This window comes from Dipodomys ordii, unplaced genomic scaffold (assembly GCF_000151885.1).
Source record: "Dipodomys ordii isolate 6190 unplaced genomic scaffold, Dord_2.0 Scaffold54, whole genome shotgun sequence".
Taxonomy (NCBI): Eukaryota; Metazoa; Chordata; class Mammalia; order Rodentia; family Heteromyidae; genus Dipodomys; species Dipodomys ordii.
In genome coordinates this window covers 2,819,356-2,837,052 of record NW_012267270.1, presented here as the reverse complement: position 1 = coordinate 2,837,052, position 17,697 = coordinate 2,819,356, and the positions used below count along the sequence as shown (strand labels likewise).

General features: G+C 48.3%; 1 protein-coding gene across 3 annotated transcripts in view; it reads right to left on the bottom strand.

The window, feature by feature from the left end:
* Positions 1-4,629: 4,629 nt before the first annotated feature.
* The window catches only part of Suv420h1 (suppressor of variegation 4-20 homolog 1 (Drosophila)), a 38,831-nt gene continuing 25,763 nt past the window's right edge, over positions 4,630-17,697 (bottom strand). For 2 of the 3 annotated variants that reach the window (XM_013021100.1, XM_013021098.1), the window contains 2 exons: positions 13,239-13,435; positions 4,636-6,883 (listed from right to left, as the gene is read on the bottom strand). In XM_013021100.1, the coding sequence (XP_012876554.1) occupies positions 5,406-6,883; positions 13,239-13,435 (1,675 nt within the window). In that variant the 3' untranslated portion in view covers positions 4,636-5,405. Of the gene's footprint in view, positions 6,884-13,238; positions 13,436-17,697 lie in introns of all 3 variants that reach the window. The other variant, XR_001175242.1, reaches the window with a different exon arrangement.

Below are 17,697 nucleotides of genomic sequence, written 5' to 3'. Positions count from 1 at the left end.
CACAGTGTGCCCAATCAATGGCTGAGTTACTGCTGATCGGCACTGTGACCAGTGGCCAGGCTCCTGTGACTCTACCAGCTCGAGGGAAAGCAGCTTAAAAGCAGTGATGGTCATCGTCTATGGGAAATTCTAGGAGCCAGAATGGTTTGGCTGGGGGTGTCAGCTCCAGGTATGGTTACAGGCAGAGCCAAGAACACAGACTGTGCAAACGGGAGGCTGTGACTCTCGCTGGCAAGGTTTCATTCCTTGTTATGGAGAAAGACCGAGGCACTCACTATTTCAGCAGGGGGTGGCGGCCCCCTTTCCCTTGGCTTGTCTGGCTGCTTGTTGAGTGAGCCTGCTTGGGCCCCAGGACGCTGGTCCGGGCTGGGCATTAACTGAGTGTGTGTGAGGCTGTTGGTGATGGCCATGGTCTGTATCAGATCAACGCCCTGGCCCACCCCATTCCAGGCACCTCAGAACTTGCCACTACCAGAACAAGCAGCCCCAGAGCCTGCCTCTGCCTCTCCCCATTGCTCTGCCAGTCCTGGTTTGGTGGTTGTGTGTGTGTTGGTCCTAGAGCTTGAACTCACAGTCTGGGTGCTGTCTCTGAGCTGTTTTGCTCAAGACAAACTCTATACCATTTTAGCTATAATAGCATATCCTAATGTTATTAATTGGAGATATAGTCTCATGGACTTCCCACCACAGGCTGGCTTTGAACAAGTATCCTCAGATTTCAGCCTCCTGAGTAGCTAGGATTCAAGGTGTGAGCCATTGGAGCTGGGCAGAATTTTCCTTCCTTCTTTCCTTCCTTCCTTCTTTCATTGTGGGGCTTGAACTCTGGGCCTGGGCACTGTCCCTCAGCTCTTCCTCCCAAGGCTAGTGCTCTACCACATGAGCCACAGCGCCACTTCCGGTTTTCTGATGGTTAATTGCAGATAAGAGTCTCATGGACTTTCCTGCCCTGGCTGGCTTTGAATCTTGATCCTCAGATCTCAGCCTCCTGAGTAGCTAGGATTATAGGCATGCCACTGGCACCCGGCTGAATTGTTAGCTTCTTTAGTCATGTCACCCAATCTCAGGGTCTTTGTTTCAGCCTCCCATGACCTTGCCTCCCACTTATAGTCAAGACAGATAGCCAGTGGCTCACTCCTGTCATCCTAGCTACTCAAGTAGAGCGCTTGCCTCGCATGCATGAGGCCCTGGGTTCGATTCCTCACCACCACATAAGCAGAAAAAGCCAGAAGTGGTGTTGTGGTTCAAGTAGTACAACGCGTGCCTTGAGCTGAAGAGCTGAGGGACAGCACCCAGGCCCCGAGTTCAGGCTTATAACTGACCAAAAAAAAAAAAAGGGTACACCATCATCCTTAGACTTCATCCTGGGGGAGCTGCCAGTCTGCGCCACCCTGGGCGGGTGTGGCCCTCTCTTTATTTTCAAGTCAGGAAAAGATTCCACCATCCCTCCAACTCTGTCTAACTTCTCACTTCCCTTCTGAGGCCCCAGTGGAGGCTTCCAGGTCCAACTTGCCTGTCCCTGGCCACCTCCCCCCTGGCGTGTCATTCCTGTTCCTGCTCCACAGCCAGACTTCCTCTGCTCTTCCCTCCCCAGCCAGCTGGCTACGCCTCAGTGCGGCCTAGCTGTGCTTGCCAAGGTCGTGCAGGTCGGGCAGCCAAGTCCTCTGCTGCGTTCTCGCCTCTGTGTGTGTGTGTGCGCGCGCACACGCTCCCCACACACGCTTGAACTGGGTCTGTTATACCTTAGCTTTTTTGTTTAAGGCTGGTGCTCTATCACGAGTCAGCTCCACTTCCAGCTTCTCAGAACTTGGTGACTGGAGATGAGGCTCATGGACTTTCCTGCTGGGGCCGGCGCGAGTGCCCCGCGTCTGCCGTCTTCTGAGCTTGTTCAGGGGTCTCAACTGTCCTCAGTAGCCAGCCATGGCTTGGCTTTAATTCAAGCCCTGCCTTCCTCAACCTCCGATGTTCCGTACACACTGGGGACCAGCCCTGTGTCCCTGTGTCCCCGTGGCACAGCATGAGCAGGGCAGGCTTTGTAGGAAGTGCGCAAGGTGCAGATCTGGTAACAGAGCAGCTGCTTCAGAACATGCACAGAACATGCCACTGACCCTGCAGTCAGGTCTTGATCTGGAAAGACATGAGGGGCAGGAAGAGGCGGGGAAGTGTTGGTGGCATATTCACTCCCCAACTGGGCCACTGAGCCTGCTGCTCTTCATAGAGGATCTAAGTCCCCTGACCCTCCGGAACTCCACCACTAGCCAACACAGAGAAGGCCCATGCGCTCTGGGACTGGGGCGGGGTGGGGGTGAGGTGGTGAGGACAAAGCCGGAGCCTTCTCACCTTCTCGGCAGCCAGGGACATGCCTGGCATCACCTCAGGGGCCAACCAAGCGTGGGGCTCTTTGGAACCTGCTCTGAGTGCCACCGTTTTGTTTTTTGTTGTTAGTTTCTTTTGCAGTCTATACGATAGGATGCATGTTGATGACTCAGAAGCTGACCGGAGTCAGGCAGGGGTGGCCCGCGTCTGTCATCGCAGCTACTCAGGAAGCTATGCTGGTGTTTCAAGCTGGGCGGAGCCAGGGTTCCTGGATCTGCGGCCAGTCATTCTGGGGACAAAGCTCTCTGGAGCACTAGGGCCAGGAGGCCGGCCAGCTCCCTGCGGGGAGAGCGCGGAGGTGGTGTGGGCAGGTGCAGACTCCGCAGAGAACATCCTAGATCACACAGTCTGCCTCACACAAGCACTTCATGGAGAAAATCTGATGTCTTCTTGATATAGTAAACACCGACCCATTGTTTTAATTTCCGAATTTATTAAAATGATTAACCTCAATACTGCAAGTGCATGTACAAAATATTTGTAAAAAATGTTTTTAATGAAACGTTAAAGAACTTACCTCAAATGCTGAAAAAGTCCTTTTTTCCATTCTTTCAGTACAAGGAATACATTGTATCTCAAAAGTATTACAACCCAGCAAAAACAATTGAAAACAGCAATTTGAAAAATGATTGAAAATTGAATACTTTACATATATCTCTAGGCTCATTTCCTAATTCTTACAATGCCAAAACTTTTTTTTTCTTAACCAATCATTGCATAAGCTCAAGCAAAAGTTTTTATTGAATGTAACCTCTTCCAGACTCGTCAATTGTGTGGGTCCCCCCTCCCCACAAAGAATTCTACAGCAGATAGAGAACAGTCCGAGGCCCCTGCCTTTAGAAACGGAAATAGATTTCCCAGAAGGCACCAGCAGCTGCTGGTGCTTGTGCATACCGACTCCTGAGAGGCAGCGACTCACCCACGTCGCTGCTCTGAGACCCATGGGAAGGTCAGCCTCAAACGAGGCCACAACAAATCAAAACAAACATCATAAATAAGTTACTAAAATTAAGCTTAAAAGTGGAGGAGAAAAATGGGAAAATGTGTTATTTTTGTTACTCTTTCCTTAAAATGGAAATCCCAGAAATGGCTCTTATTGGTATTCAAAGAAACAGTTAAAGGTTCAGTCTCTGAGCCTCTTCAAAACAGTGAAGCAGGAAGGAGGCACCCGCGGTCCCCGGGCCACTCCAGACAGAAATCCACTTTTGTTTTGTCTCCTCCTGGGTGGCTGGTGGACCTCCCCCCCTCCCCCCCCCCCCCCCCCCCAAGGGCTGGAGGCATCTGGAAAGGGCTCCAGGTGCCCCAGGACAGGAGCTCCGGAGAGGAGGGGCATCTGCCACCTGCTGCCACACTGCCGCCTGAGTCGGCTTGCACCTAACAGGAGGAGGGCAGAGCCCACAGGGTCCTACAGGGAGAAGTCCCTGAGGCTGCGGGAGGAAAGGCCATGGGAGACAGGCAGACTTTTATAACTCTTCGTCATTTCTACTTGGAACCTACTGGTGATAGTTTGAGAGAACTTTTGAACTTGGCAGCCGCTCTAACAAGAGATAGCAGGGAGGGCCCCTCCCCTGGACCTTTCCTTGGCGGACTTCCAGTAGGGCAGGGTCTGTCTGCAAGGACACGCACATTTCCCATAAAGAAAGAGACATACTGGTGTCAGACACCTGCTACAGACAACATACCCCGATTCTTTGATTTGTAAGATAACCCAGAGAAACAAACCAGCTTGGTATTGAACAGAGTAGTACTCAAAACATTTGCTCATTAAGTTACTTAAAAATTAATTCTCAAAGTGCTTCAAAAAAAAAACAAACAAACAAATCAAATCTGACTCCTCTTTTTGTTGATAATAATAATCATTCTGGTATTTTCATAATAAACAGAAGCAAGAACTCCCACTGATGCAGTGCTTAAAACTATCTATTTATAATTTCCTATTTTATTGGCATGAATATTTCTAAACTTAAAAACTTTCCTGGTAAGTTCTTTTAATTTCTTATGACAAAAATTTCTCACAACACACAAATATTTACAACATATACATTGTTTTCAACTCTTTACAGTGAATTCCAAAGACAAACATTTTTTTATAGGTTACCACAGAACAAAAGCTGTGACTCATGTTTTTATTTCATAAACTATTATAAGTTAAAGTGAATAGATTTTTAATATTCCTTGTAGCATTTTACAAGTGCAACAGAAGACTGGAGGAGCCCGATTAAGACAGCTGTAGTTCATTAGATAAATGCTGTTGTTGCTTGTCATCACATCTGTTCACAGCAAAGTTTTGAAAAATAAGCACCAATCATTCTTGCAAAGAACAAGTTTATCTAAAAGGATGGAAAAGTGTTAAATACAAGGTCTTTAATTTACATGACAAGCAATAAATACGCAGTTTGGAAACTCACCCTGCACGCTGCTAACCTCGGACGCACAAAGCACGAAGGGGGAGCTGGCCTGTTTGGCAATCTGACTCCCACCCCGTGGTTTGTCTGCTAAGGTAACAAGGCCACGCACAGCACACCTGGGCCAGCAAACAGTGAGAAACCGACAGAACTCCAAGGGGGAGACATCTAGCAAATAAACCAAAAAGCCAAAGATCATTGCTGGTGATATTAGCATATACTCGAAAACCTTAATATGCTGCTACTATGATTCGTTTTAAATTATTGTTTAGTCATCTATTAAAGAGCCAGCTGCTGCTCTTGAAGTTAAAAAACAAACAAATTGTGTCGCCACATTATTGTTTCAAGGTCCTGTGTGGAATGCTGCTACCACTGCACAATTTTGCCGGAACCTTTATTTTACACCAGGGCTTTATTTATCGCAGAACTCAGAATTGCACGTATTAGAAGGCTATTCAAAAAGTACGGTAAAAATGTGCACAAATCAGGAGTCGGTCCACTGTGCACTTTCTCCAGTATTATGCTGCTAGGTGAACACGAGGAAGTGCTGCCGTGAAAAGGGTCACCGAGGAGCTGCCCGCACGAGGCTGCGTAGTTTCTCTAACGTAGTTACCCCAGGCCAAGAGCTCACGCGTTCAGCCTTAAAGACTGATCCTCTCTTCTCCTGGAAGAGATGTCAATGTCTATGGAGTCTTTGCCAACGATGAGCCGCAAGCGCTTGGCTGGGGGAAGGGGAATGAAATCGTCCTCGAAGTCGTCCTCGTAACCGTCCTCGCCCTCCTCGCCCTCGGAGGACGAGGCGTCATCGCTACTCTCCTCCTCATACTGGCTGTAGTCGTCCACTTCCATCTGAGACTCCAGGAGGGAAAGGGGGTCACTACAGCACACCCCGTTTTCGTGAAGGCCCTCTGCATAGGACCCCCTGCCTTCCTCGTCCCGTTTTAGCTGGATTTTCAATTTTGTGGAGCTATTGCCTGATCCTGAGTTAAATCCATTGTTAAGCTTTGCTACGTAGAGGTTACTATCCTTCTCGTGGTCTTTGCTCAGCTTGATGCTTATTTTCGAGGCGTTCACGCCGTCGCCCTCTTGGTCGTTGGTCTTGCTGCTGCTGTCGTGGCGCCTCCGGAGAGTCAGTTTGGGGATCCCGGAGTTATTCTCCAGGATTAGCTGTGCGTCGTACCTGGTGATTCGCCTCTTCTTTTTACTTTTCGCAGTTCTAAAGCTGTCTTTTGTTTTGAAGCCATCTGATGTGACGATGGGACAACCAACCACAGGTGAAGGGGCGCAGTCTGCGTAGCTCACGGGCAGCCCGGCCGTGCCACTGGGCTCGCCCTGGTCAGGATGGGGCCCCAGCAAATCGGGCAGCATGCCGTCTCTCCTTGGGGAGTCACGCACCGGAGGGGACGTCTCTAGCTTTGCAAACTGTTTCACAAGTTTGGCTTGCCGCGACTTCTTTTTGGACAGGCCAGGGGTGCCCTTGGGGCACTTTGCCTCTGCTTTCTGGGCTGTCTCACAAACCAGCTCTTCCTGCACCTCAGGGATGGCCGGCTGGCCACCGCTGGGACAAGGTTCCGTCTCGCCGCTTTTATAGTCGTCCAATGTATTTGGTTCCAGCTTGATGTCAGAGGCGTCCTTCAGGCTCGTCCTCGTCCTCGCTGAGCGCCTGGTTATGTAGGCGCAGGGCGAATCGTCGTCCTGCGCGTGAGCACCTCGCCCAGGGTTCTGCCTGTGTTCTCTGGCCGCGTGTCTGGTCAAGCACCCGCTCCCGGCTGCAGCCTGGGCCTGTCCCTCCGCCTCCTTATCTTTCTTAATGGGCAGATTTTTGTACAGGACTACTTTAGGTTCTTTAAGTACTAAGTTCCCCATTTCGAGTTTCCTTGAAGAATTCTTAGGCTCCAGCCGCTTGCAGTGATTTCTCAGTTTGATCTTAGAGAGTAAAGCCTTTGCCGGCTTCCTCGGTGTCTTTGGTACCCTGGGATTGTTCGTGTGAGTGAGCTTAGGTGAGGTAGAGCTGGAAGCTGGCGGGAGTCTCGACAGGGATTGCCTGCTCAGCGTTCGGTTCTTGCTGTTCTTTTTTAGGCCAACTGAAGGTTTTCGGTTAGCAGCTGTGAGGTGATAAAACAAAACAAAAAACAAGATGAACGTCAGCTCGGTAAGGCAGTGTTTAAGAAAACCAGGCCCCAAACCAGACTTCCAAACGGGGACAGCTCACAGTGGATACCACGCCTGTTCCTGGCAACCCATGGAGAGCCACTTGTTTTGTGGCTCAAATGCCACTGAGACTTTGCTCTAGGTTTCTCCCTCGCCTGTCAGGACTTGGTTTACACTAAGTCTTAATCTTGATTTGGTATTTTCGCACATAAAAGATTTGGGAAGAACTACACAGTGCCATTTTGTCTTTCTCTCACGAACTCCTTTTTTGAGGTGGGGTTTACTATGAGACTCAAGCCGGCCTTGAACTTACTGTGTGGTTCAAGCTGCTGCCAATTCTTCTTATAAATGATCATTTCAAATCTTCTTCTAGAATCCATCACTGGCTTACCCAAAGCAGCCGCATAACTTGGCCAGCGACACAGAAGAGAACCCTATTACTGCTGGACTTGAGGGCAAATTTGGTCACAATGGTGTCTAACAAGTAAAACAGACCCTTGCTAAAATCCGTAGACTGCCATTCCAACAGACACTCAGCAAAAAAGAACTACCGTACTAGGAGCCATTTGCTCGCTTCCACTGAGGACTGGCGAGAGTGGGTGAACTGACAACTCAAAAGGGGACTGGGACTCCCAGGGACTGAACTATAGACAGCCAAGGATCTGCCATGTTGTCCCAAGATGGGGATTGGATGAATACTGCAAGACCCAAGGCAGCAACGTGAGCCCGGGCTGGCAGGCGGCCAGGGGCTTTCCAAGGGCTCCCCACAGGACCCAAATTCACATGCCATCTTTTTGTGGTTGTTCTCTACTCTTATATCCTATTTTACCATTTATATAAATAGGGCTTTCCATTAGTCAAGTTTTCAATGAGAGTTCCCTCATTCCCCGTTAAAAAACCACACAAACACTCTTCCTGATCAGAACCTCCTTTATGAAAGCTAGCCAGCTCGGGAGCTGACAACCAAGCAGTGTGTGCCCTCAGCCGAAGCTGGAGAGTGGACTCGCGGACACGGTGAGCCACGCGCAGGCGGCCGGGGGCCTTTCTACATGTCTAGACAATTCATTCCTTCCACATGGCAAAGCAACACAGTTTTCCTCAGTTCTTGCTGGAATTAAGGAAGGAGCAAGGTTACAGGACAAGCTTTCCACACGGTCAAACCCTCCCAACCTGAAGGCTCTGTAGGCAAAAGGCTGGACCACATGGGCTGCAGGCTACACAAACCAGAATTCCTAGCAACACAACACAACGCAATGCACTGAGCCAACGAAGAGCACTTATCTGTGTGGGCTGCTGCTACGGAAACAGCTTATTTCTAGAACGATAGCAGTGAAGCCTGGACAGCACTGAGCTCTAGGACAAATGGCTTCTTAATTAAACACAACTGCTTGCCAAAGGTATTTAGGGAACTCTTTGTAGCACAGACTGCTCTCCCAGGCCTGTCTACAAGGTGGACTGAGTACATGCTGCCCATCTACACACACTACAGTGTCTTCTGGTGGTTTCCAAACAGTTAGTTGGCTGCTACTTGCTTGGCTTTCTCAATGTGGATAGGAGATACTTCGGTTCCTCTCTCCAGGACTGCTGTACAGCCCCACTTAGTGGCTCCTGACCCTCCACGCTCTTCTCCTCTTCTCCATTGCTGGCCCTGTGTGCCTGCCATCAACCGTGTACCACACACACATACACATCTCCTGGCCTCCAGCCGGACGTTTCCTTGTCACCAGCTCTGGGGAGCACACTGCCCGCCCACCTGTTCACTTGAGGGGGACCCTGAGAATGGTTAACCATTTTCTTCCTGAGAAGCCCCTTTTGCCCAGCTGCCAAAGCACACGTGACCCCAGGTTTCCTTCTTCCCAGCCATCCCTCAGGCCTCTGTGCTGCCCCCCTGGAAAGGCTGAGGCTGTCAGGTGACAGCACCTACTTGCCCATCGCCACCACCTTCACTCTTCTGCTTCCTCTTGCCAACTCTCCTTGAATTACAGATCCCCTGCACCGAGGGCACCGGCCCTGCCAATGCTCATTTCATTGTCCGCCTCGTCCACAACACAGCACACCTGCTCACTGCACAGACAGGAGAAGAACCCCCCGATTCTTTCTATCCTGAGAGCCTCATCCACCTTTCACCCCTCTTCCGGTGGAGTCTACCTCGCCTCGTGCCTGGAACCTGTCTGCTTCTGCCTCCAGTCTACTGCTTCCTGGACAGTCCATTCTCCTCTATGTAGCCAGAATGATTTGCCTAGCACCTCAAGCGACTTTGGGGCATAATGTTCCCAATAACTGGGTGCCCCAAGAGTTTAAGCGAGTAAGTTAACCTTTGGTCTCAGCTCTTCCTGTGCAGTCATCCTTCCTGAGCCTCTACTGTATTCTAAACAAAGCCCTGGCTGGATGGTACTTGATGATACGCACACACTTTAACAGAGACTTCACACCTGTGTTTGTGTTATCATCAAAGGATAAAGCATTATCTCATCAAAAGTCTAGGTCAAAATATGGTCATCAAAGGGAAGGGCAAAGACAGATTAAGTGGCCAGAGTATGCCAGGGAGCCAGGAGGCCATCACTGTACAAAACCAGTCGCCAGAGCATTCACTGGAGGTAGGGCTGGGAATGAGAGTAACAGGAGGATCAAGGAGGAAGACCGCCATAGTGACAAAGTCAATCATGTTTAAAAGAGCAGGGAAGACCCAAGATTGCAGCAGCGAGGATGCAGGATGTGCCGGTGGCAGCCCAGGCTTCCGCACTGCTGATCCTACGTGAAGACCTTCCCCAAACAGTGACTCTGGGCAGAGGAACCTTTGCAGCTGCACAGCTAGACGCTGTATGCACAAAATGGGCATGTTAGGATGACCTGGGAGTGAGTGCCACCACACTACATGGAAACCATGAGTGCCTAAGACCTGATGAGTGGCCAGGAGGATGTGAACCATGGTCTGTGGCTCTAAATCCTAAACTTGGCTTTGTCCTTGCTAGGCAGATACTCTACAAATAAGCCATGTTGCCAAAAGATTTTGCTTTGGTTATTATTATGCACTGGTACTGGTACTTGAACTCAGGACCTAATGCTCCTACTAGACTTTTATACTTGACTTTTATACTTCGATACAGTTCCATTTCTGGCTTTTTGGTGGTTAACTGGAGATAGCTTCCCAAGATTCTCAGATCTCAGCCTCTTGAGTAGCTAGGATTACAGGTCTGACCCACCAGTGCCCAGCTGCTCTGGTTACTCTTGAGTAGGGTCTTGCTTGGATCCTCTGTGATCCTTTTTTTTTTTTCTTGTTAGTCATAGGGCTTGAACTCTAGGCCTGGGCGCTGTCCCTCAGCTCTTCAGCTCAAGGCGAACGCTCTACCACTTGAGCCACAGCACCACTTCTGGTTTTCTTGTGGCTAGCTGGAGATAAGAGTTTCATGGACTTTTCCTGCCTGGGCTGGCTTTGAAGCATGATCCTTAGATCTCAGCCTCCTGAGTAGCTAGGATTACAGGCATGAGCCACCAGCACCCGGCCTCTGTGATACAATTTATGCTCTGCAATATTCTAAGATGACAGGCATGCACCACTGCACCTAGCTATTGGCTAAGATGGAGTCTTGCTCACTTTTTGCTTGGTTACTGGCCTTGAACACAATCCTCAAATAGCTAGGATTATAGGCATAAGACACTGCACCGGCTCTGATCCTTATTTCAGTTGAGCAGTTATGCTGCCTGACATGGTCCCAACTCAAAGGTAAAGGACCCACTGTTGGCTACCATGGTCATTTCAAGATGCCATCAAAATTGTAAGGCAGTGTGGCACCAAGAGCTGCAAACAGCAGCAGAGCTTCTGGAGTGCCTGGGCCACCAGCACAGAGCAAGAGCACACAAGGGCCACACACGCTGCAGCATCTCCACGGCTTGAGAACACAGAAAACCCCCAGAAGCACTCTACAGTTAAAGACCTGCCTCCAGTTTTCTGGGCACATGCAGTCTGACCTGACATGACTGACAGACTGGCAGAGTTCAGATCAGCTGGGTGGCAGTACCGATGAGAGGAACAGCCGGCCTCCACATCTAGGCCGAAGGGCCCCTGGCCATTCCTGCTGGTCCTTAGTTGACAGATGAAATGGATAGTGACCTCCCACACCCTCAGGGGTTGATTCTGTATACGGCACTTTCTGCAGGGACAGCCCTGACAGCAAGCAGAGGCCAGAAGACCTACGATTCTTCCTCCTACAATGGCACTGACAGACTTCGCCGGTCGAAGTGGATTTCAGGTCTGCACTAGTGGATGCTGAGGTAGAAAGTAAAGACGGTGCTCTCAAGATGCCTTCCAGCTAAGGACCAGGTGAAGGAAGAAGTCATCTTTTTCCCACCTAGGCGGAAATATTTCTCTATACATACTTTTTCCATCGGCAGCTACATCCCAAATAAAGGACAGGATAAAGACAAGCAACCCATCTCACATACACACACAAGGCATGTCCCCTCTCCAGAAGAAGAGCTCTCCCTGGTACTTCTGTTTTTCTTTTTGAAGGGTTAAGACATAAACACCAAAATGAAAGACAGCCTAAAAGAATATAAGCAGGAAGCTACGTGTGATGGTGAAAACGTGCAATCCCAGCGCTTGAGGCTGAGACAGGAGGATCAAGAGGTCAAGGCCAGTCTGGGCTACACAGCAAGACTGTTTCAAACCAAAACCAAACCAAAAACATTCTTCTCGCAAAAGAAAACCTTATGGGACCATGATTTAACTCACAGTGGTCTGAGTCTCAAGCCTCAGCTCCTGGAGAGCCCTGAGCCTCCACATCTGTACAACCAACCAACCGTGACTCCATACAACCATGCTGCAGAAAGCGCCCAATAGACGCAGTCACTGCAAAGCGCTGCATTCTACTCTCAACCCCAGGCTACAGTTCCCAGGGGGCTATTCAGCACTTCTAAGCTTGAGAAAACTTTGTAAGGTTAGTGAGTCATGAACTTGCCTTGGGGCTCTAAGTTCCCTGAGGGCTGGGCCTGAATCTCATATACCTTGTATTTTCCCAAGACCTAGCAGGCTTTTTAAAACAACGTTTTAGCTCAAGCGTGAATATTCCCTAGATGATTATGTATCAGTGCAGGCAACATGTCGGCATGTTTCCACTCAGTGGTGTACTACATTCAAGATCTCTACATTAGTGATAAAGTGCTGATGTGAGCCGAGGCTGGTGACTCTCCATGGACAGAGAGCAGCGAGCACCTGTGTTTTCATGTACGCATTTATAAAATGGGCTTCAAAAGTCTCCAGTTTCACCAAGGAACCAGACTCAGAAAGCAAATGTTCATTGCACTGCATTTATTGTTAGAATCAACAATCACCAGTGAATGATGGACTACAGCCTGGACTCCTGCTTGTGCACTACATCTTATCTAGCCTGCCTCCAGCAGTGAGCACTCTGAGGACTCTGCAGAGATGTCCACCTCTCCCTTTCTTCAGGGATGTTGGTAGGGAGGCATCAGAAGGCTGGGGGAAGGGCCTGCGTGAACCAGCACCTCAGAGGCTGTTTAGCACTCGAAAGTCTCACTAGACACACTGCCTGCGGAGGGCCACTGCGGGGACACCAGCCCAGACCTTTCTTACAACTGTCTGCCAGAGACAATTCACAGAGTCCGGGCAGCAGTGGCGCCTAGACGCACTAGTGTTACCCAGGCGGCCAGAGCCGCAGAGGCCTCAGGACTTCACAGCTGGCTTTTGCTCTGTTAGGTTTTCGTCTCTTCTTTTGTTCTTTATTGTTCATTCTTCATTCTTTTCCATTCCTTTCTCCATTACATCTTGCCCTTCACGTAACTGGTATCTCAAAGTTTGCTTCTTTCTCCTTTTCAGCTCTCTTGCTACTTTGTCTAGCGTTTAACAACACATTCCAAAAGGCGGCCACATCCGGACGCTGCTCTAGCAATTCTGACATAGTAACTGGTGGTTTGAGGAGTAACAGGTGGGAGCCTGGCAGCCAGAAGCTACACACTGCCCTGTCTGTCATCTATTCCTAAGATACTGGCTGGACCCTGGCCCTGCAGGGTCCTGATAACCCCACCTAGTCCTCATCTCCCTGCAGGCCTAACATATGATGCTCCAGGAACACATGATGAAGGCGCTGGACCTGGGAGGAGACAGGAACTGCAGTATGTACACAAACCAGCCTAGAGCCTTGAAGGCTTCTGAAGCTTGTGGGTCCTAGGTGACTCTCGTTTAGAAGTTCAAATCTATAGCAGCAGGCTTTAGGAAGCAAATTGTGTGGGAAAAACAAAAACAAAACCAAGCTTTTAAAGAAGATAACTTATCAGAATTCCCTTACTTACTTGCATGGTTGTTTCCCTGAGTGGTGTCTGCGTCAGTGTTAGAGCTGACAGACTGACTGTCTGAGTTTTTGCTGCTGTCACCTAACTTTTTAAGCCTATTTAAGCGTTTATCTGTCTCTCTGAGTCCATATTTGCTATTGATAACAGGCGCAGGCGCAGGCAGTCCTACTCGGGATTTAAAAGCACCAGTTCCCCGTCTGAAAGAAAACATAGCACAGGTTAAACAGACGAGTACTCTTACTAAAAAGCAGCTTTGCTGGGGGATTTGGCCACCCTAGGTAAAGGCATGTGGACCTACTAAGGCTGGAAAGTGGGCAGGTCTAGGAGTCTCAAAAGAAACCCACTGTTCCTAGTAAAATAAATACTTAAAAGCCAGGCAAGGTGACAAATGTCTACAATCACAGCTACTTAGAAGGTGGAAGCAGGATGATCTGAGTTCTAGGAAAGCCCAGGAAACGTAAGGGAGACTCTATCTCAAAAACAAAGCACAAACAAAAGGGCTGACGGCATGGTTCCAATAGCAGAGTACTTGCCTAGTGTGTGTAGGTTCTGGATTCAATCACATAAAAAGACAATGGGAGGGATAAGGAGAACCATCAAAAGGTGACATGGATCAAGATGCATTGTACTTATAAACTGATTTTTTGAATGGTAACTCCTATTTACAACTATTTAAAGAGAAAAAAATGTTTCAATAAGAAACAACTTGTTGGGCTGGGAAGGTGGCTCAGTGGTAGAGCGCTTGCCTTGCATGCATGAGGCCCTGGGTTCCATTCCTCAGCAACACATAAGCAAAAAGAAAAAAGGCGGAAGTGGTGCTGTGGCTCAAGTGGTAGAGCGCTAGCCTTGAGCTGAAGAGCTGAGGGACAGCGCCCAGGCCCAGAGTTCAGGCCCCACAACCGGACCCCCCCCCCCACAAAAAAAAGAAACAACTTGTTAGGTCTATTGCCACTGAACTGTTGATTTGCCTATGAGTAACAACATTGGATCTTTATATGTAACAGAAGTATCTAATTCCTCATTTACATTGCTGTTTCTTCTTTTCAGGCAAAGAAAATATACCATTTTATTCAGCATTTAGTCTGCTTATCGTATTACTGAATATGCACTGGAAACTACTGATCTCCACAGTATGAACACCCCACAGTGCACTTACACCTTCCTCATTGGGGGGACTGAACCATGTGGCTTTAGTTTTCTATATTGCCACCACAAACACAGCTGTTAACTCGCTCTGGAAACCATGTCCTTACTACCTGGCTGCCCAGTGCTTTTACTTCTGTAGGACGGGACTGTTAGGGAAGAGGATGTGCTCAGTTTTTTGTGCTGTGTTTTTTTTTTGGTCGGTCCTGGGGCTTGAACTCTTGGCCTGGGCGCTGTTCCTGAGCTCTTCAGCTCAAATGAGTGCTCTACCACCTGAGCCACAGCACCACTTCTGGTTTTGTGTGAGTGGTTTATTGGAGATGAGTCTCACGGACTTTCCTGCCTGGGCTGGCTTTGAACCGTGATCCTCAGATCTCAGCCTCCTGAGTAGCTAGGGTTACAGGTGAGAGCCACTTGCACCAGGCTTGTGCTCAGTTTTTGTTTTATTTCATTTTATTTATTTTTTAGTGTGTGTGTGTGTGTGTGTGTGTGTGTGTGTGTGTGTGTTGGTCATGGGGCCTGAACTCTGGGCCTGGGCACTGTCCTTCAGCTCTCCAGCTCAAGGCTAGCGCTCTACCACTTGAACCACGGTGCCACTTCTAGCTTTTTCTGCTTATGTTGTACTGAGGAATCGAAACCCAGGGCCTCATGCATGCAAGGCAAGCACTCTACCACTGAGCCACCTTCCCATCCCTTGTGCTCAGCTTTAATAACTACTTCCCTAATAACTACTTCACAGCCTTCTGGCACTGACTAGTGCCCGCCATCTGTTCTCCACACCTGCACAGGCAGTCAACTGTACAGCTTCACTGTTCCAACTTGGTAAGTGGGAAGGAAGGAATCTGATCTTAACTTCCTTGTTTACAGCCTGCTTCTGTGAAGCAGCTCCTTTTCTTTCCCATTTCTTCTCTCTGAATTTAGCTTTTTATTGAGTTTGTGGGAAATTTCTGTTACTGGATGTGTACACTCATTTTTTTCCAGTAAAACATCTTTTTTTTTTTTTTTTTTTTTGGTCGGCCGTGGGGCTTGAACTCTGGGCCTGGGTGCTGTCCCTCAGCTCTTCAGCTCAAGGTGAGTACTCTACCACTTGAGCTACAGTGCCACTTCCGGTTTTCTGGTGGTTTATTGGAGATAGGAGTCTCACTGTCTCTCCTGCCCAGGCTGGCTTTGAACTGCGATCCTCAGATCTCAGCCTCCTCAGTAGCTAGGATTACAGGCGTGAGCCACCAGCGCCCGGCTTCTACCAGTAAAACATCTTTGACTTTACCTTGGCCATTCACGCAGGTCTGTGCTCACCATTTCTGGTCCTACATTTTCGAGAATATCTTTATCATTCAAGCTGAGACATACATTTAAATTGCTTTTCCTATTAATTTTACATTACTTAAATTTTAGGTGTTTTTTTGGTTGTTGTTTTTGGATACTGACGTTTGAACTCAAGACTCTGTACTTGGCTAGCCAGGCACTCTGCCGTTTGAGCCATACCTCCAGCTCACTCTGCTCTCATTTTTGCGTGGGCTGGCCTGGATTGAGAGTCTTTTACTTGTATTTCTCATTAGAGCTGGGATGACAAGCACATGCCATCCTGTCCAGATTTCTCTGTGAGATGGAAGTCTCACACACTTTTTGCCTGAGGCCAGGGCCAACATCCTGCTGCCCTCCCTTGGAGAGGGCATGGCAGGTGCCTGCAGCCACGTCTAACTATCGAGGTCAGAGTCTCATGAACTTTTTGCCTAGGCTCTCCATGATTCTCTAGATTTGCTTCCATTTTTCTTTTTCTTTTTTCTAGGGCTTGATCTCCGGGCCTGGGCGCTGTCCCTGAGCTTCTTTTGCTCAAGGCTAGCACTCTACCACTTGAGCCACTGAGGCACTTCCAGCTTTTTCCGTGTACGTGGTACTGAGGAATCAAACCCAGGGCTTCCTGCATACTAGGCAAGCACTCTACCACTAAACTATATTCCCAACCTCTGCTTCCATAAATTTAAGACCTCTAATCTAATTTATTTTGCATATGTGATATGCAGGTCTAGTGCCCCCTCCCCAACATGAATTAACATCAATCATTAAAGAAACCATTATTTCCTCATACATATTAAGATACCATATATTTTTGTCTCTATTGCAGTACTATATTTTCTTATCTATTTATCCATTTCTAGGCCAGTAGCAAATTTGATCACAATTTATCTGTTAAAACAAGTCTTCCTTAATAGTTCTTTCTTGGTTTAACATTAGCGATACTATTATATAAGCTTCAAAACAGTTTATTTTTCTTTCTGCCAGATAATAATTTATTTTTTCTTTGGGACTTGAACTCAGGCCTTATGCTCTATCCCTGAGCTTTTTTGCTCAAGGTTAGCACTCTAACTTGAGCTGCAGCTCCACTTCCAGCTTTTTTGATAGCTTATAAAGAATCTGACAGACTTTCCTGCCTGGGCAGGAAACTGTGATCCTTAGATCTCAGCCTCCTGAGTAACTACAATTATAGGTGTCAGCTACCAGTGCCCAGCTTCAAACAGTTTTGACTAACTGAAAAAATTAAAGACTTAAAAGTTCCCAACAATTTATGTATTAGTTAGGGAGGAGTAATATTTTTATGTTCTTTTTTTTTTGTTTTTGCCAGTCATGGGGCCTGAACTCTGGTCCTGGGCGCTGTCCCTCAGCTCTTCAGCTCAAGGGTAGCGTTTTACCACTTGAGCCACAGCTCCACTCTTATGTGGTGCTGAGGAATCAAACCCAGGGCCTCATGCATGCAAGGCAAGCACTCTACCACTGAGCCACCTTCCCAGCCCCTATGTTCTTGGCTTGAACTCAGGGCTTCATGTCTGCCAGGAAGGTGCTCTTTCCCTTTAGCCATGGCTTAATCCATATTTTTATGTCTTTATAGTTATTTTTAATTAAGTCTTTTTTTCTTGCAGGGGTCGGTAAGAGATTTCGTCCTTTCAGTTTTCTGGATGAAATATGTAGCACTCATATAGGAGCGATACAATTACTACTGTGTCAGAGCAGCGAACACGAGACAGAGTGTGCCCCGCGAGACTCCCCTGCCCATGCCCTCACACAATGTGCCTACACTCATCAACAGTCTGACTGCTTAACTATTTTGCTGAGTTTTCCCGATGAAGTAATTTTTGTTTTGTTTTGTCGGTTGTGGGGCTTGAACTTTGAGCCTGAGCGCTGTCCTTCAGCTCTTCAGCTCAAGGCTAGTGCTCTACCACTTGAGCCACAGCGCCACTTCCAGTTTTCTGGTGGTTTGTTGGAGATAAGAGTTTCATGGGGGCTGGGAAAGTGGCTCAGGGGTAGAGCGCTTGCCTTG